Source organism: Pyrus communis, chromosome 9 (genome assembly GCF_041283825.1).
Source record: "Pyrus communis isolate YQ-2024b chromosome 9, ASM4128382v1, whole genome shotgun sequence".
NCBI classification, from domain to species: domain Eukaryota; kingdom Viridiplantae; phylum Streptophyta; class Magnoliopsida; order Rosales; family Rosaceae; genus Pyrus; species Pyrus communis.
In genome coordinates, this window is record NC_142573.1 from 1,215,328 (window position 1) to 1,239,884 (window position 24,557).

At 38.8% G+C, this 24,557-nt stretch overlaps 1 protein-coding gene and 3 pseudogenes across 6 annotated transcripts; 2 read left to right on the forward strand and 2 right to left on the reverse strand.

Annotated features, from left to right (window-relative positions):
* Nucleotides 1-288: 288 nt before the first annotated feature.
* On the forward strand, nucleotides 289-1,071 carry LOC148693989 (U-box domain-containing protein 45-like; annotated as a pseudogene).
* A 772-nt stretch (nucleotides 1,072-1,843) lies between these two features.
* LOC137739257 (disease resistance protein Roq1-like) lies at nucleotides 1,844-22,012 on the reverse strand. 5 transcript variants are annotated; one of them, XR_015966458.1, is made up of 9 exons: nucleotides 21,336-22,012; nucleotides 19,687-20,788; nucleotides 19,125-19,409; nucleotides 18,451-19,014; nucleotides 17,749-18,366; nucleotides 17,531-17,616; nucleotides 2,606-2,800; nucleotides 2,342-2,425; nucleotides 1,844-1,898 (listed from the first exon to the last, which is right to left on the reverse strand). XR_015966458.1 is itself a non-coding variant. In XM_088699861.1 (9 exons), the coding sequence occupies exons 1-9, from the start codon at nucleotides 21,857-21,859 to the stop codon at nucleotides 15,363-15,365; spliced, it is 3,816 nt and encodes a 1,271-aa protein (XP_088555987.1). In that variant the 5' UTR covers nucleotides 21,860-22,012; the 3' UTR covers nucleotides 14,808-15,362. The 5 variants fall into 5 exon arrangements, 2 of the variants coding, with proteins under 2 accessions (XP_088555987.1, XP_088555988.1); XR_015966456.1 differs by lacking the exons at nucleotides 1,844-1,898; nucleotides 2,342-2,425; nucleotides 2,606-2,800 and adding exons at nucleotides 14,808-15,612; nucleotides 15,944-16,027; nucleotides 16,206-16,413; XM_088699861.1 differs by lacking the exons at nucleotides 1,844-1,898; nucleotides 2,342-2,425; nucleotides 2,606-2,800 and adding exons at nucleotides 14,808-15,612; nucleotides 15,944-16,027; nucleotides 16,111-16,413.
* LOC148693990 (disease resistance protein Roq1-like) lies at nucleotides 4,451-5,506 on the forward strand (annotated as a pseudogene). The gene is made up of 2 exons (XR_015966588.1): nucleotides 4,451-5,115; nucleotides 5,431-5,506. The product of XR_015966588.1 is annotated as a disease resistance protein Roq1-like (transcript).
* LOC148693991 (putative disease resistance protein RPP1) lies at nucleotides 5,789-6,877 on the reverse strand (annotated as a pseudogene).
* Nucleotides 22,013-24,557: the final 2,545 nt, after the last annotated feature.

Consider the following 24,557-nt stretch of genomic DNA (forward strand, 5'->3'; position numbering starts at 1 on the left):
TTTTGAGAAATCTGCCGCCCAACTTTAATTCAGTTGACGACCTTATTGTATTTTAAGTGTGGTGCGCAGGTGGGCGTAAGAATCTTTGGTGTAAAGCACGATCCAACTGTTGGAGTCAGCCTAGAGAGTATCAATGGGAAGAAACCTCATCTCCAACAATCTATCTTAACAAAAGATGCAGAAAATTAAACTCCAACAGACTAACTAAATGACTGTCTTTATTTTGTGGACAGTAACTAACTAAATTTAGCTAGAAGGAGACATTCGTAGCTTACGTCAAAAGGATCAATGACGTAAAAGATATAATTTACTTGCCCAAAATAAGGATCAATTTAGCTGCGAAAGCAAGGCGCTCACGATAGCTGAATTTCTCGATCAAGACTACCAATTGCATCACACGGAGGCATCCAACTAATAGCTGAATTTCTCGATCAAGACTATGCTGGAGGCATCAGTGTGCTAGCCACACTACACAACCTCTCGACCTGCCATCAGACTATTCCGTCTCCGTCTCTTTGGGCGTAGTGTTTTCGTTGTTACAAACAATCCACGGCTTGGAAAAATCAAGCCAACTGGTTGAGAAGGCAATTGCGCTACTTGACGACATTGTTTCTTCATTGAAGACTGCTCAAGGAAACTGCAGGTATGTGCAACACAATCTGGGGGCTGGTCGAGACCATTGAAGAGGAATCGATGAAATGCAAGGAGCATGCTGCAAGTATCTTCCTGCTTATATGCCAGAGCAGCAGAGAGAAGCACAGAGGACTAATACTGAGAGGAGCAATGCCCAGACTGCTTCAGCTGAGCGTAGATGGGACGTGGACGGCTAAAGCCACGGCAAAGGAGTTGCTGTTTCTCTTGAAAGACTGTACCAATTATGGTTCGAGAAACAAGCAGTCGAGGAATAAGGATATAGAGCAGATTATGCGGGACATCGATGCAGCGGCGGCAGCCGCGTGGAGGGGTGGTGGCGGAGGAGAAAGAGCTGATGGGATGAGTACAACGGTATTGAGGCGTTGGGGAGATGCTTGCAAAGATCAGCAGTGGACGATGATCTCGACCAAACTCTGAGCTTTGCTATCTACGAGGAAAGCGCCATCTTTTTCTCTCTTTTGAAATTTAGACTTCTTTGAAAAAATTATCATAAATTTTGACAGAATCGACAGCAGGCAAATCGAAAACAATCACAACAGCTTAGAAAACACCACGTCAAGGCAGTCTCATAACAAATCCCACCATCAAGATAAAACCATTCAACAGTATATTGGAACAACAAATCAGTTGTGTAAGCAATCAACTACGGAAAGGAATAGTGAATATTTTTGTAACTGTATATGGCTTAGCTTCGGGAAATCATCCCACCCTCCAAAAATGAACGTTTAGTGTAGCTACCATATTCTCCTTTCATATAAGAGCTTATTTAATTGACGTTATAACATCTTTCTACAAGGGGAAAAAAAAAAAAATAGGGCCTCTACACCCGTGGCAGAACCCAACATGGATTAGAGTATTTTTCAGCCTGACCTTCTATAAAAGCTATAGGCCACGGCCACTGTTGCCACTGCTCCAACCACGGCAGCAGCTGCGAGAACATCGCTTTGCTCCCAGTTCCCAATCAAGCTTGGCAGCTTCCCTAAGGCATCCTTCCTGGCACACGACTCTCTGGTTTCTTTCAGCTTCTTTTCCTCACTTCCACCATTCTGCTACAAACTTACTTCTTTGCAGCATGAAAATCGATTACTATTAGCCCCTTGCAACAGCCTGAAAAGTTCTCATTCTTCTGAATCTGATTGCTGTTTTCTTGGGCCTTCTCCTTGATTTTCTTACTTTCTCCTCCATTTGGAAGCTTTGGGTCATTAATTTTTTCAGCTTCATCAGAAGATACTCCCATTTGCCCCCTGTAAGGAATGAAATTGAATTTTGTGTTCAGTTATTTAAAGATTCAACTGTAAGTTTCGTCAATAGCAATTGAGTAAGAACAGGTATGATCATGCTTAATACACAATTTGACAACAATTAATCAGAAGAACATTACAAATCAGAAACACATACAGGGTAATGCCGTTATATCCAATTCGCTAGATCTGCTTCACTTTCTCCATCTCTGTAAAGTGCCTACTTGACCCCATACCCCGTTCCCCAAACCACCTCTGGTTTTGTTTATCAATAAAAAAAGGTTGTTTGATTTGGCTCACACTAGTTGTTTGATTTGGTTCCTCGATGTTAATGCAACTCTATATCAATAATCTATCATACAACATTAGAAATAATCGGCAATCAAAAAATATGACAGCCACTTCAGTTCCAGTGAAATTTTCATCAAAACCAAAAACGCACAAACCTCCAAAGTCGTTCGATGATCTCTCCTTTCCCAATATGCTGATCAAGCAATTCCGGCACATCGTCAGAAGTGACATAGCCATACCTGCCGTGAATAATACATAATATTCACATTCCTTCATATATCCCAATACGATAAATTTAAATTGTTATGATCCAGATATTACCAATGGCCTGTTATGCTTCCATCTGAACCTGGGCTGTAGATAATCAAGTTTCCAGCATATTTGTGGCCTCCAATGTGAGAGCAAGCAGTAACAAATACCTGATTCGTCAATCCTCGCAGCTCAGCCTCCTCTTTGAACTTATCAATGAGGACAGGTCCATAAACACCACATCTATTATCTCGACTACCATGTGCACATACAAATACAACGCCTCTTGCACTACGGAGGCCCATGGTTTGTCATTCACATGGACGCCATCAACATAGCTGTCCACATCCGACTCTTTCAAGCCCCTTTGATTGAGAAACAAAAACAACCTCAGAATCATAAAGTTCAAAATCCCCCATCAGATATCGCAAATACGCCCATTTAGTAATCACAAATACAACCTCAGAAACAAAACGCAACAAACAAACAGATTAAGAACACAACAGAACAGAACATCATCGTTGTAACTCAACACGAAAAACACATATTCGGCATCATAAACACCATAATTGCACAACGCCAAATCAAGTTTTGATCTTTGTTAGTTCTGCAAAAACCCAACTTAATTTTGCATTTATATTTAACAAGATCTAAGACATCATATTAAATTGCTAAACTTGAGAGACCAGAATTACAGAATCTAAGACAAAACAAACACAGACGTTTTACTTACTTTCCTTCGTACACTTTGGCATGCGCCTTCCCAATCCTCGGACCAACAAAAAGATGTTTTGGATCGATCAGCCACTTGGCATCCAAATCGAAATCCGCAGCTGACTAATTAACCAAAACAAAGGGTACCCTTTATTCGTAGGACTACATTTGAAGTAAAGATGGAAGCTTTGGTCTAGATAAAAATGGAAAAAACTAACGAAGTAAGGAGACTTTGTATGATTGAAGAGGAAGAAAGATGAAGACTTTCTATAATAAAAGGACTTGCTTCGTACTGTAGGTTTCAGAAAACATACCCATCTCCGGAATCACGGTTGAGGATCCTACAAATATAGGGCGTGCCTTTTGTTTAGGGGGCAAAGAATAAAACCCAGAGGCACCCACTGACAACCCCACAATTTTAAAATGGCCACTGATGAGAACTCCTTCAGTGGGAGTGCATTAGATTTATGATTGGGAATTGGGGGGAGAGAGAGGAAATCAGTAGAAGAGCAAAGCAGATAGAGTTGAGCAAGGCAGAGGAGGATGAAATTGAGAGGATCCAGGTGGGGAGATTTGGGAATATGGTGGCGGCGAACGGTGGCCGTGGGTGGGTGGGAAGCGAGTTCAGTTGAGATTAATTTATTGGCCTTCTCCGCGTGTGGAATATTACTGTCTTGTCTTCTGGATCCAGATATAAACAAGTCTCCGTCAGGCAATAGTGTGTTTCGTTTGTGTGTAATTTATTGTATTTCTACGTAACTTTTAATTTATTAAAGTTTCGTTAATAGATAATTAAAAGTTTCGTTAATAGGTAGTTTAAATTATAGGGTAAGTTACATTTTACTATTTTAGGTTTGAGGTGGTAAATTTCACATATATGATTAGAATCAAAATGAATATCAAGAATTATTTAATTTAAGGCTTGAAGCGGTCCGATGGAGAGATGTCTAAGACGTTGGTGTCAAAGGTTGAAGTGTTTGTGGATGTTGTAGGCTAGATGTGGGTTTTGGTCTTGTGTCAAGTACTAAAGACCATCATGATACTTTCCCAGACCAATCATCTTCCTTGTAGCCGCGTCTTGCACAACATCCAAACCAAAGGCCTCAGTGGAACCTAAAGAGATGCAAAAACTTGTAACTAACATGTGCTAAATATATGCATTGGAATTTGGAAGTTAGAAAGTAAAAATTCATAATAAAATTAAGACGGGTGAGATTAATGGGCCCAATAGAAATTAATGGGCTCAAAAACTGTAAGTAGCCGAATTCGACCTGGGTCTTATGAACCATGAGAGCCCATTAAATTGTGGGAATAACACCCTCGCGTTATTTACACGGTAGTGACACCATTGGCTTCAGAAATGCCGATCACACTGAAACGATCGGAGAGTTTGACTTACTTTTCTTGAAACCAGCTGCACGCCAATTGATTATCAATGGACACCAGCAGCTCCGCCCATGGAACCGCCGCCGCCGCCTCTTCATCTTCCTCTCGGCGTTCAAACCGCTGGATGTACGAGGTGTTCTTGAGCTTTAGAGGCGACGACACCCGCAACACCTCCACAGACCACCTCTCCATTGTGTTACGCAATGCCGGGATCAACACGTTTACAGACTACCAGCTCAAAAGGGGGGGAAATATACAGAGCGAACTTGACCGAAAAATCGTACGGTCGAGGATCGCCGTCGTCGTCGTCTTTTCCAAGAGGTACCCAGATTTCCGATGGTGCCTGAGGCCGAGGGAGCTGTCGAAGATCATGAGGTGCCGAGAAGACCAAGAGGGCATAATAGTCTATCCAATATTCTACGACGTTGATCCTTCTAGCGTCAGGAAACAGAGTGGTGGTTTTGCGGGCATTTTGGAAGCATGAAAGGGATGAAGATTCAGATGAGGTCGAGCAGTGGAGAAAGGATCTCAAGGCTTCTTCAGATTTGGGTGGCCAGAATCTTAAAACCTCGGCGGACGGGTATAATTTCTTCTTTACTTCCTTACAAAATTTCTTATTATTTTGTTTAATTTATTTATACGTCGGTCTCTGCATCCTTAATTCCATTTTACAAAATTTAATTCGAAGTATGACAAAAAAGTAAGAAAGTAGAATTTGATCTTCGACACGTTGTTGAAATTTAGCTTAGTTAAATCACATGGATCAATCAAATTTACTCAAATCTTCTTTGCTCTGAAAATATCTGGTCATGATGAATAAGGCATTTAGTTCATATGACTCTTGCAGTTGCATGATGAATTTTACTTTTGTATAATTTTGAATTTTAATTGCCAGACGTGAAGGATTGTCTATCGAGAAAATTGTTGGGGACGTCGGGGAACTACTGAAAACAAGTCGAGTGCTCAAGTAGGAATGGATTTTCGCATGCAAGAATTTAGTACTGAATACTTAGACGTTGGAGGTTCACCTGACTTTCAAATAATTGGATTTTGGGGTATGGGAGGTTAGGTAAAACAACGCATGCAGGAGCTATTTGCGGCGAATATCATCATTGTTATAGTGGTCAATGTTACCTTGAAAAGGTGAGGAGTAAAAAAGAAAAGTATGATTGCTCTGCAAGAACAACTTCTTCAAGATGTTTTGAAACGGGTGGACATTAATATGAGCAATGTTGCCGAAGGAACCAAAGAGATAGAGAAAAGACTTGGACTCATGAAGGTGCTTGTCGTCGTTGATGACATAGATGATGCGGACTAATTACATGAATTGGCGATAAAACATGAATCGACTGCGTTTGTTAAGATTCCGGCCACCCAAATCTGCAGAAGCCTTAAGATCCTTTCTCCACTACTCGACCTCATTTGGATCTTCATCCCTTTCATGCTTCCGAAATGCTTTTCCAAAAATACCACTGTTTCCTCACTTGAAAAGTGTCGACGTCATACAATATTGGAAGACTACTTTCCCCACTTGATCTTCTTGGCGCCTCATGATCTTGGCCAGCTCCCTCAGACACCATCCGGACTCCGCGTACCTCTTTGAGAAGACAGACGACGGTATTCCTCGTTCCTTTGATTTCTTGGTCAAGTTCACTATGTATGTTTTCCCGTCTTCTGAGCTGGTAGTCTATGAACGTGTTGAGTCTGGCATTGCGTAACACAATGGAGAGGTGGTCTGTGAAGGTAGTGTGTGTCGTCGCCTCTAAAGCTCAGGAACACCTCGTTCTTCCAGTGGTTTGAGCGGCACGGGCAAGACGAAGAGGCTGCGATGGCGGTTCCATGGGCGGAGCTGATGGTATCCATTGATAATTGGTACTAGCGTTGGGAGACTAGAGGGAGTGCAGCAGGCTGTGCGGCTTGGCTTTCAGATAGCCAAAGCCAAGTCAAACGTCATCGCCTAAGTATTATAGAGAAACGAAATGCGTGGAGCGATATGAATGTACATGTATATGGTGTTAGAACCAACCAAACGTCAAGTGTATATTATATAACAATTTGCACAGTTTTATTTCGAATGTAAAAGCTCAACGACAAACACAATATATTAGAACATAAACACTTAATGAGATTATATATAAACACACAAATCACTGACTTGTTTCTTGCAGATAGAGGCTTGCAGAAGCAATCTCCTAAGACAGAAATTCGTCCCTACACCAGTGCAGTAGTCCTTGGACGTCTATCTTGCAGGATACAACTATCTAATCCAAGTTCTTGCACTAGAACTCGGATTCTTGGCGAATTGGTTGTGTTGTTCTCAGAGGAAAATTGAGGAATGATTATACGAAATTGATTCATATTTTCTGTAATGCAAACCATATATATAATGGCATCATTTGAACTTCCCAACCGTTCATGCTTATCAGTTTTTGTTAAAAAGAAAACTGAATGCAACTGTTCATTCAAATTAAAAACTGAATGAAACTGTTTCGGGAAAACTGAATCCAAAAAATCAAAAACGTAACTTGTGTTTTTCGTCCATCCGAGCCCAAGAGCCCCAAGGCCCAAGGCCCATCTTTGACATTTAATATATACACCCAAACTCTCCAAGTCTAAGGCCCAAGGTCCATGACTTTGGCCCAATTCAATTCAAACTATAAGTGAGTGAACTCACTTATAAAGAGTTGTTGTAGATGGTGTATGGGCAATGTGGGACTGGCAGTCCCACATAACACAGGTAGGTAACACAGGTTTCCAACAATACCCCACATTTTCTATTCAAACTCTAGCAATACCCCACATTTGAATTGAAAATAAGATACTAGCTACATTAGTAGTAATGTACTTCCAGAGAACTTAGATATGATACGCATCGGGATAGGTGTCTTTTGGACTTGAACCTTCTCTAGTGAGTACTTATCGGTTTTACCTAATGAAGCAGTGAATTTACTATCTTGAACTGATCATTCTAATAGTAAAATCGAAACAATAAGTACCACACATATCACATCTGAACACACGTCAATTCATACGGTTGAGTTCATTTTGGTCCTGAACATATCCTGATTTCATGAGACCTTTAGAGAATTGTAGCCATACCAATTCTCAAAGATGCGACCCCACATCAATCTCATATAGGTAATGCTAATAAAGAATATCCTGTTCTATTCATCTTAATCATAAGATATTAGCATTATTAAGAATAGTTATTCACCCTTTTCGTCTAACAGGCAACACACTGTTTTCCATCATAAGAATGAGTAAAGATTGTGTGTATCTTACTTTGAGTTTCCCTCAACTAGTTTGCCTATTGAACCTAGACCATGGGATCTCCAATCAGCTAGGTTAGGTTTCCGTCAAGTTATAACTCATTGAGTTGGCTTTAAACCCATTCCCCTCGATGTAAATGCCACTTGATCCTTGGATAGGCCTTTTGTCAAAGGATCGGCAATATTCTCCTTAGATTTAATATAATCAATGGAAATAGTTCCATTCTTGAGTAGTTGTCTAATGGTTTTATGTTGTCGCCTTATATGTCTCGACTTCCCATTATATTCAGCGTTTTTGGCTCGACCTTGTGCAGCCATGCTGTCACAATGTATACATATTGCAGTCACAGGCTTGGGCCAGAATGGAATATCTTCCAGAAAATGTTTAAGCCATTCAGCTTCATCAGCAGCTGTATCTAAGGCTATAAACTCTGATTCCATTGTCGAACGTGCTATACATGTTTGCTTGGATGATTTCCATGACACAGCTGCTCCACCAAGTGTGAATACATATCCACTTGTGGATTTACTGTCTGTGCTCCCTGAAATCCAATTTGCATCACTATATCCTTCTAATACGGGGGGATATTGAGTGTAATGCAAGCCATAGTGCATTGTATGCTTTAAGTATCTTAATACCCTTATTAAAGCATTCCAATGATCTCTTCCAGGATTACTTGAATACCTACTTAGTCGGCTTATTGAATAAGCAAGATCAGGTCTTGTACAATTCATAATGTACATCAAGCAACCTATAACTTGGGTATACTCCAATTGAGATACGCTCTCTTCTTCGTTTTTAGTAAGTTTATGAATGGGATCAAAAGGAGTTACTGCAGGTTTACAATCATAATGTCCAAATCTTTTTAGAACCTTCTCCACATAATGTGATTGAGTTAGGACATATCCATCAGAATTCCTTAGAATTCGAACTCCAAGAATCACATCAGCTAATCCTATATCTTTCATGTCAAAACTAGAATTTAGCATTTTCTTTGTGGAGTTAATCACATCTTTGTTTGTTCCCATTATAAGCATGTCATCAACATATAGACATACAATAACACAAGCATTTTTCGTTTTCTTAACATAAATGCATTTATCACTTTCATTGATTACAAATCCATTCGTAATCATATTATGATCGAATTTTTCATGCCATTGCTTAGGCGCTTGTTTGAGTCCATATAATGACTTAATCAACTTGCAAACTTTCTTTTCTTGACCTTTGATAATGAAACCTTCAGGTTGATCCATATATATTTCTTCGTCTAATTCACCATTTAGAAATGCAGTCTTGACATCCATTTGATGTATTTCAAGATTGTACACAGACGCTATAGCTATTAATAACCTTATAGATGTTATTCTAGCGACTGGTGAATAAGTGTCAAAGTAGTCAAGTCCTTCTTTTTGACGATACCCTTTGGCAACTAAACGAGCCTTGTACTTGTCTATGGTACCATCCGGTCTCAATTTCCTCTTGAAAATCCATTTGTGTCCTATTGGTTTATTTCCAGGAGGCAAATTAACCAATTCCCATGTATTATTTTGCATGATGGATTCTATTTCACTTTGAATAGCTTCTTTCCAATAAGGTGCTTCAGACGATTCTAATGCAGCCTTATAAGTTTGAGGCTCATCTTCGGTTACAAAAGTGAGGAAATCAGGACCAAAATCCTTTGCAATTTTTGCTCTTTTACTCTTTCGTGGTTCCAAATCTTGGCTTTGAACTCTCGAAGTTGAAGCATGATTATCGTCATCATTTCTTGTAGTAACCTCATGTACTCTTTTGTTCAAAACATATGACCTATCTTTATAAGGAAAAATTTCCTCAAAGAACTCAACTTCTGCAGATTCAAGTATAGTGTTTATATGAATGTCTGCAATTCCAGATTTATGAACCAAAAATCTATATGCCGAACTATTATTGGCATGACCAAGAAATATACAATCCACTGTTTTTGGTCCAAGTTTTTGTCTCTTTGGAAGAGGCACTTGAACTTTTGCAAGACAACCCCACACTTTCAAGGTTTTATATGTAGGTAACCTCCCTTTCCAGATTTCATAAGGAGATTGATTAGTCTTCTTATGTGGAATTCGGTTCAAAATCGTGTTTGCAGCAAGGAGTGCCTCACCCCATAAATTATGTGGTGCACCAGAACTGTTCAACATAGAATTAATCATATCCTTCAATGTACGATTTTTCCGTTCAGCCACTCCATTTTGTTGAGGAGTATATGGTGCTGTTGTTTGATGTATTATTCCATGTGTTGAACAAAATTCTGCAAAGTCATTAGATTCGTATTCACCACCTCTATCCGATCTTAAGACTTTTATTCTTTTGTCTAGTTGATTTTCGACTTCGGCTTTAAATGTCTTAAACATGTTTAAAGCTTCATCTTTACTATTAATCAAATAGACATAACAATACTTGCTGCAATCATCAATGAAGGAAATATAATAGTTCTTTCCTCCACGAGTTGGTGTGGATTTGAAATCACAAAGATCACTATGGATTAAACCAAGTATTTCGTTTGATTTTTCCACTGATTTATATGAGTGTCTTGCATATTTAGATTCTGTGCATATCTCACATTTAGATACTTTGTTCATGGAACATTTTGGCAATAGGCCTAAGTTAACCATTCTTTGAAGAGAACGAAAATTAACATGACCTAATCTTGCATGCCATAATGTAGAGGACTCAATCAAGTAAGCAGAAGAAGCACTTGGCTTGTTATTATTATTCATAGCATTAACAGAAAGTACATTCATTTTGAAGAGCCCCTCAGCCAGGTAGCCCTTTCCCACATACATCCCACCTTTGGTGATTACAAACTTGTCAGATTCAAACACAATTTTGAAACCTTTGTTACTCAGAAGTGATCCAGAAATCAGGTTCTTACGAATATCTGGAACATGCAGAACATTGGTAAGTGAAAGCTCTTTTCCGGAAGTGAGTTTGAGCGTCACTTTTCCCTTCCCTGCAACAGCAGACGCAGTTGCATTTCCCATGTACAGATTTTCTCCACCATCAACAGATTGGTAAGTAACAAATAAATTTCGATCAGCACACACATGCCTTGTTGCTCCTGTATCAACAAACCAGTCATTTGAATTAGTCAATAAATTGACTTCAGAGACAACAACAACAAATGTGTCTTCTGCAACATTTGCTTGATTGGAACTTCTAGAATTCTGATCCTTCTTATGGCGGCAGTCCTTTGCCCTATGACCTGTCTTTCCACAAACCCAGCAACCTCCCTTGATTTTCTTGAAGGTTTTCCCTTTCACAGCAGTCATTGCTTTCTTTGCAACATCCTTGCCTTTGTTTTTCTGATGGTGCCTTGCCTTGTGTGAGTCACCTCCTTCCACAACATTGGCCTTTGCCTCCAGCGATGAGACATCATACTTCTCATTTTTTCGATGATCCTCCTCCATACGCAGTTTGAGAATCAACTGATCCATGCTCATGTCTTCAGTTAGATGCTTCAGATAAATCTTGAAGTCCTTCCAATTCAAAGGCAGTTTCTCTATGATAGAGCCAACCACAAAACCTTCTTTCAGACCAAGGTTTTCTTCATCTAACTCATGAACAATCACTTGGAGTTCTTCAACTTGCTTGACAACAGACTTGGTGTCACTCATCTTGTAATTCAGAAATTTTCCAATTACAAACTTCTTGGAACTTGCCACTTCAGACTTGTACTTCTTATCCAGAGACTCCCACAGATCTTTCGCTGTCTTATATGATGAATAAACATCATACAGAGAGTCATCTAGTGCATTCAGAATGTAGTTCCTGCATAGAAATTCACTGTGAGTCCAGGCCTCTATAGCCTGCAGAATTTCGGCAGGAATGTCTCCCTCTTCTGGTGCTTTGGGGGACTCAGAAGTAATCACATGACTCAAGTTCAGAGTTGTTAAGTAGAACAACATCTTCTGTTGCCAACGTTTGAAATCAACTCCCTTGAACTTCTCAGGTTTCTCAACGTGTTGCTTGACGACACCAACATTTGATTGATCCATAATTTCTGTCTTAGATTGTTAGAACCAACCAAACGTCAAGTGTATATTATATAACAATTTGCACAGTTTTATTTCGAATGTAAAAGCTCAACGACAAACACAATATATTAGAACATAAACACTTAATGAGATTATATATAAACACACAAATCACTGACTTGTTTCTTGCAGATAGAGGCTTGCAGAAGCAATCTCCTAAGACAGAAATTCATCCCTACACCAGTGCAGCAGTCCTTGGACGTCTATCTTGCAGGATACAACTATCTAATCCAAGTTCTTGCACTAGAACTCGGATTCTTGGCGAATTGGTTGTGTTGTTCTCAGAGGAAAATTGAGGAATGATTATACGAAATTGATTCATATTTTCTGTAATGCAAACCATATATATAATGGCATCATTTGAACTTCCCAACCGTTCATGCTTATCAGTTTTTGTTAAAAAGAAAACTGAATGCAACTGTTCATTCAAATTAAAAACTGAATGAAACTGTTTCGGGAAAACTGAATCCAAAAAATCAAAAACGTAACTTGTGTTTTTAGTCCATCCGAGCCCAAGAGCCCAAGAGCCCCAAGGCCCATCTTTGACATTTAATATATACACCCAAACTCTTCAAGTCTAAGGCCCAAGGTCCATGGCTTTGGCCCAATTCAATTCAAACTATAAGTGAGTGAACTCACTTATAAAGAGTTGTTGTAGATGGTGTATGGGCAATGTGGGACTGGCAGTCCCACATAACACAGGTAGGTAACACAGGTTTCCAACATATGGCATTGCATAAATTTATTACAAAATATTGTAACACCCTAATTTTTATGGACATAGTACTATCAGTATTTATGACTATCTGCTTTGCAACTATCCAATATTGCCATGACAATAGTTATATCCCATCCAATAACGAAATTTGATATGTCAAGGAACACACCCTTCACATGATCGGTACTTAACCCGTCACGTCCCATGCAGACACATACCAACATTTCAGGATCGGATGGATTGAGTCTTAAAAGTTGAAAATTAGTTTATATGACAAATTGATAAAAAATAAAAAAAGTACGTAAGTTCATATATGACATTTAAAAAAAAAAAAAAAAAAATTCTTGTTCTCAATTGTACAACATAGCTCTAACCACTTATTGCACAAACACGTAAACCCTGACGATGATACACTTGTTAGTTCTCAGTTTTTATTTTGGACTTGGAAGTTGTGGGCACGGTGTTGCTGTTAGGAACGGATTCAACTCTGATGTACCTTTAACTAATGCATTGGTGATGGGTTCTGTCAAAACCGTTGCTAGCTTGTTCCGGTTGCAGAGAAAAATGTTATTTCTTGTTGCTCCATGATTGCCTCTTTCACACGTAACAGGCAAGAACACTTACATCTATGATAGGTGAAGAGAGAAATTTCCTTGAAATGAGGTGGTTTATAGAACACTCATGGCTCAAGCCACCCCCTAAGATATGTCTCTAATTAATGGTGTGTAAAGACACACTTAAATGTAAATTTCTCTAATGTTACTGATGAAATTGGAAATCATTAATTTATATTTGATAAGATGATAAGTTACTTATGTTTAATTAAGTACTCATGACATTGCTTCTCTAGAAAGTGCTGAAGCTAGAAGTGTTTCTATTATAACCACATTGAAATTTTTATTAGAAACTCAAGTACATTCTAAAAAATCACTTCAGGATGCTTTTCGAAAAGAAAAAAAAATGGCGTATGCTTCTCCATGAACCGCTTCTTTGAGCCATATGAACAATCTTAAACAGACCCCTAACTAGCAAGCATGGCCCCAACCTCCAATATTACTCTTAGAAACAATGAAATTGAGACGTAAATACATGTTTTCATGGTCTTTACAGAGGAGAAAGACAGAGAAAAATGACCTAATTGGGTGAGATTTATAAACAAGTTGCTTCGTGCTTCATAATTGCAACAGTTACTTGGCAGTTTGTAGTAAATGTCTATGTACCTTCCTTACAATTCTCTTTGCTGCGCTTTCCTTCAATTCATTGTTGTTTCTTCATCGTCAAAGCTTTCGATATTGAGATCAAACCTTAATATTTTGCAGACCTCATCAGATGAGTGATCGCTTAACTTTGTACCGTCATCATTGTCATCCAACTCATATGGTATAGTCTAATAGTCCTTTTGATCAGTATCATCATCAGACTCATATGGTACACGCTCATAGTCCACAATTTTTTTTTTTTTCTGGAGGTCAACATGTTCCCATCCTGCAAAATTCATTCCTGTTTTCTTCCCCTTAATTTGATGATCATCCTCTGTTCCAAAAATTTCTGCATGCGCACAAACCTTGTCGCCACTTTTCAGATTGAACTTCCTGTTTGAAAGATTTCCCAACCAAAGATAATCTTCATGGGAATCAGTTATGGTGGCATCCGTTCGCCAGATGGAAAAATAAGTCCGCTGGGTATGATTAACCACATCAATGCATAGAGACCCAGGGATGCTAACCCTCCTACATAATCAAAACTTGGCGGCACTTCAAATTTGACATTTTCTTCCCCTCTCACGACATAGTTTAACCATTAGGGAATAACATTTCAAGAGCGACAAATTCCACCAAATACATCCCCCACGTTCCATTTCTTTTGTGAATCGGTAATATTATCGATGCATATGTTATATGATCTTCAAACTTGCTATAGCAAGACTATTTTTATATTCTTTTCGTTAACTTCATCTGTTTTTCTGTTAAGTAGAGATGATAAACTTAAAATTCATCCCACAACCTAAAAAATGGAAAAAAACAAAAGAAAAAAGGAGGTGGATGTACAAAATCCTTGCTATGCCCTCTATATTTAACAGAAAAATAAATCGAGTTAACGAATATAATTGAAGTACCACATGAGATTGAGTTTGAGAACCACAATAAGAGAATAAAAAATTTAAAAAAAAAAAAGAAGAAGAAGAAAAAAACCTATTCTAGAACGAAAGTAAAATTCGTGACAACAATGCTGTATATATCTGAAAAATAGTTCAAGCAGATTAAGATGTTAGCACACAGTCGTTTATCTCGTTTATTAAACAAACAACGAGGACATCAATGCCCTTTTCTCTCTCTTGAAATTCATAAACAACAAAATTGAGATTTCTTGATGCCTCCTCCGTCCACGGGACCAACAAGGGGTAGTACAGGAATATTCACCTATTGTCGACTACGCCTTTCGGCCTAATCTTAGGCCCGGACTCACCCTCCGTGGAGGAACCTTGCGGAGGAACCCTTAGGTTTTCGGGGCATTGGATTCTCACCAATGTTTGAGTTACTCAAGCTAACATTCTCGCTTCCGCTTCGTCCACCTCTGATTGCCATTTTTCTTAGCTTCGGGAATTCATCAAACCCTCCGAAAAAGAACATGTAGTGCAGCTACCATATTCTCCTTTCGTATAAGAGATCATTTAATTGACGTTATAACATCTTTCTACAAAGAAAAAAAAAGAAAAGAAAGTAGGGCCTCTACACCCATGGCAGAATCCGACATGGATTAGAGTACATTTCAGACAGACCTTCTATAAAAGCTATAGGCCATGGCCATTGTTGCCACTGCTCCAACCACGGCAACAGCTGTGAGAACATCGCTTTGCTCCCAGTTCCTGATCAAGCTTGATAGCTTCCCTAAGGCATCCATCCTGGCACACGCCTCTGTGGTTTCTTGGGGCTCCTCGATTTTCTTATTTTCTTCTCCATTTGGAAGCTCCCAGTCATTAATTTCTTCAGCTTCATTACAAGATGCTCCCATTTGGCCCCTGTAAGGAATAAAATTGAATTTCGTGTTCAGCTATTTAAAGATTCAACTCTATGTTTCGTCAATAGCAATGAGTAAGAACATGTATGATCGAGCTTAATAAACAAATCACAACAACATTACAAATTAGAAACATATAAAGGGTAATGCAGTTATATCCAATTCTTTTGTGTTTTCTCCACAAAAGTTCCTCGATGTTAATGTAACTCTATATCAATTAATCTATCATACAAGACTATACATAATCAGCAATTGAAAAATATGACAGCACAAGCTTCCGTCCGGTGAAATTTTCATCCAAAGGTAGTAGGCAAAACCAAAAACGTACAAACCTCCAATGTCGTTCTATAATCTCTCCCTTCCCAATATGCCGATCAAGCAATTTCGGCACATCATCAGGAGTGATGACGGGATACCTGCAATTAATAATACATAATAATCATACTCCTTCATATATCCCAATACGATAAATGTTAAATTGTTATGATCCGGATATTACCAATGGCATGTCATGCTTCCATCTGAATCTGGGATGTAGATACTGAGTTTTCTAGCATACTTGTGGCCAATGTGATAGCAAGCAGTAACAAGTACCTGATTCGTCAATCCTCGCAGCTCAGCCTCCTCTTTGAACTTATCAATGAGAACACGTGCATGATAACGATTCATTTCATTTCGACTCATATGTGCGCATACAAGTACATGGGGGCCAGTCAACGGCTCTTGCACTCCGGAAGCCCATGGTTTGTGATTCACAAGGACATCATCAACAAAGCTGTCCACAGCCGACTCTTTCAAGCCCCTTTGATCAAGAAACAAAAACAATTCCAGAATCATAGAAATGAATTTACAGGAAACAATAACCTAACACTCTAATTCCTTGTAAGGCAAGGGATTAGTCGTAAACTGAGTCATTAAATGCAATTTCGAGAACTAATTTCCAAAGCTAACACATATCTAATTATCAATTTAGGTCAGTAAATTCAACACAATCTCGCAGTCAAAAGTGAAGTCAAAACAGAAATTACGTCAGTCTAAACTAGGAAAAGAAATTGCACTGCTCATGTTGGTTATGGAATGGACCCTCAATTATGAATTAATTACGGTTTGACATTGTGGGTGTTAATTAGTGCTGGCCGTGCTTAACAACTGGGTTGGGCTACTGTATTTGGGCCCAGAGTGCAGCTCTCATCCATTTTGGGTTGGGTTTCACTGAAAGATCAAATGACTATTTTGCACCCTTCAGTCCTAATCCAACGGCCACCATTTTGGGTGTTTATGTTCTGCAATTCGGTGGGGGAGAAGGGGGGTTAGGTTGCTTTCGATCCCGTCAAGGAGATCGTGTACAGAGGCAGAGGGTGACATCGAGTTTACGGTTTGCACAGTGAGATGGGAAGGGTTGGGGGTGGACTGAGGGTTGATGGGGATGGGTTATGTCCGCTGATGTTGGTTGCAGAGAGAGAGAGATGGGGTAAAGTACGGGGGTAGGGTTGAGGGGAACGGGTACAGAGAGAAAGAGTGAGGGAGTAAGGGACATAGGAGGTAGAGGTATGGGTTGATTTGTCAAGGGCTGCTGCATCCTTCCTATTCAAAAGGTAACAAATTATTTTCAATTCATTCTTTACTCTTGGATGCGAATTTACTGTTCGGGAAAGGAGTCTAAAATGGCTACTACATGATTCTCTTGGATAACTAACCAGTAAATTCGGATTAAAATTAAGGGAGTTTTAATGAAAAGCCCGGTACTGTTCACTTTAATGAAAAACCACATTTTTACACTAAAAAGTTAAACCTGGTACTATTCACTTTACCCTTTATTTTATCCTTATCGTTAAAACTCAAAGTTTTCAAACTTTTTTCATTAGTTTTCTTAAAATTAAAGCAACTATAAAAACCTCAAGAAATCATCGCGAATTTACCTGTATTTGATCATTTGTGATAAAACCAACACATCGCCGTCGGAAAACTCAGTTCCTTCATGTCCTTCAATTATTGTTAGCAACATCTGTAAAAAACCAAGAAAAAAGTGAGTAATAGAGTCAACTCAGCTCAACACCAGAACTCAGTAGCTCCATGAAATAAGAAACGGTAAGAAAGAGCAAACAGAAACGCCAACGAATTGAGCTGGAAAACGGACCTTAAAGGTGAGGTCTTTCTTGCGAGCTTTGAGAGCGGATGCGAAGAACTTAGGGAGTGGATCGGACTCAGAGCCTTTGATGCACCATGGCCAGGCCTCAGGGGTCTTGTAGCAGAGGAAAATGTGTCGGTTGCTTAACTGTGTATCGACCTTAGTGACTTCATCAGAATCATATGACATAGTCTCATATCTGTCCCAATTGGTATGACCATCAGACAAATCCCATTTTACTATATCCACTCCTGTTTTGTTCACCTTAATTCTATTATGTCGTCCATAAAATTCTGCTTTTACAAAAACTATGTCGCCGCCTTTCAGATTGAGCTTCTTGTTTGAAAGATTTCCCAACCAAAGATAATATTCATAGGAAGTAGTTACGGTGGCCTTCATTGCCCAAATGCGAAAATTAGTTCGCTGGGTACGGTTAACAACATCAATGGTTAGAGTTCCTGTACAGTTGGAGTTGTGTGAAGAATAAATGATGCCCAAAGCCAATCCTCCTATATAGTCAATACTTGGCGGCACTTCAAATTTGACAATTTCATCCTCTCTCGCGACATAGGCTAACCAGTTAGGAATATCATTTCCAGAGAGAAAAATTCCACCAAATGCGTTTTTCTACACCATGGGGTGCAAAGTTAGTATAAGCAACAATACAAAAAGTAGAGAGAGAGAGAGAGAGAGAGAGAGAGAGTACCATACCGTTTGGAGGTTCTCCTTAAAAGTATCAGTGAGACTGGTACACCCATCCATATGAATTGAACACATGTTGTCCATTGAGTTCTCCAAGTTTGGAATATCTTTGAGTTTGTGGCAGTCTTTCAGTTCCAATTTCCACATTTTCGACATCTCTGAAAAGTCGGACATTATTTCCAGTGCAGTGCAGTAATTCGCTCTCAATTCAATCAAACTGTTCGGCAAATCTGGGATTGCCTGAAGGTTTGTGCATCGATTTAGATATAAAAACTGAAGCAGAGAAAGGCCACTGAGAATGGGTAGCCTATTAAAACCATTCCCACCTAGATCTAAAATTGTTAAAGAAGATAGACTCCCAATTATTTCGAGAACGGCACCATCTGTTATATTGCAGTCGCTGAGTTCTAATGCCTCAATCACCTTCAGTTGTGCTAAAAAATGGTAACCCCCACACAAACCATTACAGCCACTGAGGATCAATGCCTCGAGAAGTGGGAGTTTTGAAAAGTCTGGTAATTCAGTCAGGTTATGGCAGTCTATAAGAAGGAGATACTTCAACTTCTTAGGCAACTGTTACTCAAAAAGAGAAAACAATAATAAAAATCCAAATAAATAAACGTGAGAATGCATGACGATGACTGATGTTGATATTTACAAGGACATTGATAATTATATCGTACCATGTTCGAATCCTCCCAAACTCGTACGATCTTGCTGTGCCTCAGGTGAAAATAAACTAGGTTTCGTTGATCAAAATCTGCCGGTATAGCTTCAAGTGGAAATCCATTCCAACGCAAAAATCTTAACTCCTTGGAAAGATGTTTGTAGCTTCCAGTCAGCTTTACATTTTTCAGCTCGAGAAATTTCAGACGCCACATCTTCTTAAATGCTTCCGTACTGAAGCTTTGCTCGTCATCAGAATGTTCTGGCAAAGATAAGCGTAGTCCTTCAACTGCTTCTGTTCCCTGTTAGAGATTAAAAAAAAACAAGAAAAGGATAATATTCACACGGAGCAGAGCCGTGAATTGGATGAATGAACTACAAGCAAGGTAGGGCATACAACATAATTGTGTATTTTCTCTTTCAATTTATAGTGGATGAAAGCCTTTTCTTTTCTTCTTTTTCTTCAAATATACTATGTACAGCTTACATTATATATATGCGGATATGCAGATATGCGTATATACTTCTCTTTCTTTACATATACTTAACATAACATCTTTTTATTGCAAAAGTGCTTACCGATTTGTTACTGAGCACGCTTTTTGCATCTTTACTGTTCCACAATCGACTACGTTTTCCCAGTTCCACTGGAGATTCTGCCCGCACAATTTCTCTTCCCATATCTCGAATCAAATCATGCATCCTCAAATTTTCCACTTCATCAATATATAAAAGACATCGTTCACAGAGAGTGGTAATTTCTGCTTCAACAGAAAAACGACTACAACCATCCAATATTGCCATGACAAAACGTTGACCACATCCAATAAAGAAACAAGATATGTCAAGGAACACACCCTTCACATGATCATCACGTAGCCCATCGAAGCTTAATTTAAGTGTTTCATGAATTTTTCCATCTGGAATATTTATCAATTTATCCAATGTACTTTTCCATATGCTTTTACTCTTTTTCGTAGCCAACAAACGGCCAACAACTTCAAGAGCTAGGGGCAATCCTCCACAATAATCAACAACATCTCTTGCGAGCTCAACATATTCTTCGTCGGGACGAGGATTTCCAAAGGCATGCCAGCTAAGGAGCTCAAAAGCTTCCTCATTAGTCATTCCTTGTGCTTTATATCTTTTATCCACCTTTTGTATATTCAGCACTTGTTCATCTCTTGTTGTTATAATAATCCTACTCCCTGGACCAAACGAGTCATGTGCTATCGCCAATTTATCCAATTGGTCCGCATCATCTATGTCATCAACCACGACAAGTACCTTCATGCTTCCAAGTCTTTTCTCTATCTCCTTGGTTCCTTCGGCAACACTGCTTACCTTAATGTCAGGCCGTTTTAAAATATCTTGAAGTTGTTCTTGCAGACTAACCATATTTTTCTTGTTACTCCTCACCTCTTCAAGGTAACATTGACTGCTAAAACTATGACCATATTTGCTACAAATGTCTTTGGCAAGCGTTGTTTTACCTATACCACCTGTACCCCAAATTCCTATTATTTGAACATTAGGTGAACCTCCAACGTCTAAGTATTTAGTGTTGAATTCTTGCACGCGAAAAGCTATTCCAACTGAGTGCTTGGCTTCTTTTAAGTCTATGGGTTTCAATAGTCCCTTGATGTCCCCAATAATTTTCTCGATAAACACTCCTTCGCGCCTAAAAGTAGAAATTCCAAATTACGAGAGCCATACTAAATGCCTTATTCATCATGACCTTATATTTACATATTGAAACAGGTTTGAATAAATTGTGATTTACTGAGCTCAATTCAACCACATATTTAATCTTTGATTATAATGTGAATAGATTAGATGATCGGTCATTGGACTATTACACAATTGTTGCTTTCAGTTTTATAATTAAGAATCCATTACAATTGGTATTTTAATTTGATAAAGTGTGGAGCATTTGTTCTTCACACACCCATAAAAAAACGAAGCATGTACCTTGCGTTTCACTTCCTTAATTTTGACTGAAATTCGTATGCAAATGCTCTACCTTTTATAAAATTCATATACCAATTCTAATAAATTTTTATGTAGTGACCAAAATTACAATTCTATCATAGTTTAGGGACCAATGATCCAATTTTTCTTCTAACATATAAAATCAGATTCAATGCCTTAATTATAATATCTTAATTTTGGTTTGTTAGTGAAACATGGTGATATGAAATTTGAAGTAAACAAGAAAGTATATATACCCGTCAGCCGTGGTTTTGAGATTCCAGCCGCCTAAATCTGCCGAAGCCTTAAGATCCTCTCTCCACTGCTTGACTTCATTTGGATCTTCATTCCTTTTGTGCTTCCGAAATGCTTTCGAAAAACTACCATTCTGTTTCCTGACCTGAGAAGGGTCAACGTCGTAGAATATTGGACAGACTATTTTCCCCTCTTGATCTTTTAGGCACCTCATGATCTTTGACAGCTCCCTCAGGCACCACCGGGAGTCCGCGTACCCCTTCGAGAAGACGATGACGGCGATTCTCGACCCTTCGATTTGTCGGTCAAGTTCTCTCTGTATGTTTTCCCCGCTTGTGAGCTGGTTGTCTATAAACACGTTGATTCCAGCTTTGCGAAACGCAATGTCAAGGTGGTCTGTGAAGGTCTTGCGGGTGTCTTCGCCTCTAAAGCTCACGAACACCTCGTACTTCCAGTGGTTTGAGCTCCGCGAGGAATATGAAGAGGCGGCAGCGGCGGCTCCATGGGCGGAGCTGCTGGCATCCATTGCAGCCTGTAGAAGTGCAGCTTGGCTTTCAAATAACCAAAGTCAAGTCTTTCCCCAGATTCCCCAGTCTCGGTGGCCCTTATAAATTTGTCACTGCTGTGTCGACAGCGCGTGAGTGTTTTCCCCCACAGTTTAATTTGTATAAATGTTACCATCAAATTAAAAAAAATAAAATAAAATTGTATAACTGCTTTACGATGCAATTTCCTTTCTCTTGTAGTTTTTTTGAGAAATCTGCCGCCCAACTTTGGCCAGACCTTATTTTATTTTAAGGGTGGCGCGCAGGTCGGTCCAACTGCCCCTGCTGGTGGACTTAAGAATCAATGGGAAGAGACCTCATCTCCAACAACCTATCTTAACAAAAGATGTAGAAAATTAAACTCCAAAAGGCTAACTAAATGACTATAGACATTCGTAGCTTACCTTACGTCAAAAGTTACAGTGTCGTAAAATAAGTAATTTACCTGCCCAAAATAAGGATCAATTTAGTTACGAAAGCAAGGAGATGATCGAGCTCGCGATAGCAGCTTTTTTAATCCTATCGTCTTGGAAGGGAAACAAGCTTGCGATAGCAGCTTTTTTAACTCCACATCTTTTATCTCGACTACCATGTGCACATACAAATACATGGGAGCCGGTCAACGCCTCTTGCACTCCGGAAACCCATGGTTTGTCGTTCACAAGGACATCATCAACAAAGCTGTCCACATCCGACTCTTTTAGGCCCCATTGATCAAGAAACAACAACCACCTCATAATCACAAAAAGGAATTTACAGGAAACAATAACTTAACACTCTTTAATTCCTTGTAAGACAAGGAATTAGTCATAAACTGAGCCATTAAATTCAATTTCTAGAACTAATTTCAGAAGCTAACATGTATTGAATTATCTAATAAATTTAGCACAATCTTGTAATCAAAAGAGAAGTCGAAACAGAAATAAAACACTAAATGCGGTCGTAACTTGCATTCAATCAATTTCCATGAAAATCACGAGTAATTTTTTTGTGTGCCACGGCTCGGTATAACAAGTGTAATAATACAAATGGTTGGAAACCAAAGCGTGTTACCAGCACACAATCTCAAAGTAAACAAGGAAAATTTCGAGGTATCAACACCGCAACTAGTCCAAAACACACTAAATTAGCTCAATTTGAAACTTCGTAAATTGAAATGGGAAAATCATAAACTATATCTCTAGTTAGCAATCATCGAAATCTCCAAGTCAAATAACGCAAATCTGAAGAATCAAAACACCACTCACTGGTTAATTATCTAAATACTATAAATTTTGGTTAAAATTAAGCAACTACAGGAAAATAAGAAGGTGGATGTACAAAATCCTTGCTATGCCCTCTATATTTAATAGAAAAATAAATTGAGTTAATGGATATAATTGAAGTACCACATGAGATTGTGTTTGGGAACCACAATAAGAAAAAAAGAAAAACTATTCTAGAATGAAGGTAAAACTCGTGACAACAATGCCGTATATCTGAAAAATATCTCGTTTATTGAACAAAGGACGGAGAAAACAATGTCGCTTTCTCTCTTTCGAAATTCATAAACAACAAAATTTAAATTTCTTTCACAAAAATTACCATAAATTTTGACAAAATTGACTGTTGAATTATAAGTCCAGCATCCAAATAAAAAACAATCACAGGAGCTTAGAAAATACCACATCAACATTTAGCAAGCAGTCTCATAAGAAATCCCAATCAAGAAAAAACCATTCAACAGTTTATTAGATTTCTCCTTTCATATAAGAGCATGGTTCGGAGGAATATTTAATTGACGTTATAACATCTTTCTACAAAGAAAACACGAAAAAGAAAATAGGACCTCGACACCCGTGGCAAAACCCGACATGGATTAGAGTACGTTTCAGCCTCACTTTCTATAAAAAGCTATAGGCCACAACCACTGCTGCCACTGCTCCAACCACGACAGTGGCTGTGAGAACATCGCTTTGCTCCCAGTTCCTGATCAAGCTTGACAGCTTCCCTAAGGCGTCCGTCCTGGCACATGCCTTTGTGGTTTCTTGGGGCTCCTCGATTTTCTTATTTTCTTCTCCATTTGGAAGCTCCCGGTCATTAATTTCTTTAGCTTCATCAGAATATGCTCCAATTCGGCCCCTATAAGGAATGAAATTACATTTCGTGTTCAACTATTTAAAGATTCAACTCTTAAGTTTCGTCAATAGCAATTGAGTAAGAACAGGTATGATCATGCTTAATAAACAAAATCACAACAACATTACAAATCAGAAACATATACAGGGTAATGCAGTTACATCCAATTCTTTTGTGCTTTCTCCACAAAAGTTCATCGATGTTAATTTAACTCTATGTCAATTAATCTATCATACAAGACCAGACATAATCAACAATTGAAAAAATATGACAACACAAGCTTCCGTCCAGTGAAATTTTCATCCAAAGACAGTAGGCAAAACCAAAAACGTGCAAACCTCCAATTTCATTCTATAATCTCTCCCTTCCCAATATGTTGATCAAGCAATTCCGGCACAAAACCATGAAAGATATAGCCATACCTGCAATTAATAATACATAATATTCAAACTCCTTCATCGATCCCAATACGATAAATTTTAAATTGTTACGATCCGGATATTACCAATAGCATGTCAAGCTTGCATCTGAATCTGGGATGTAGATCCAGAGTCTTCCAGC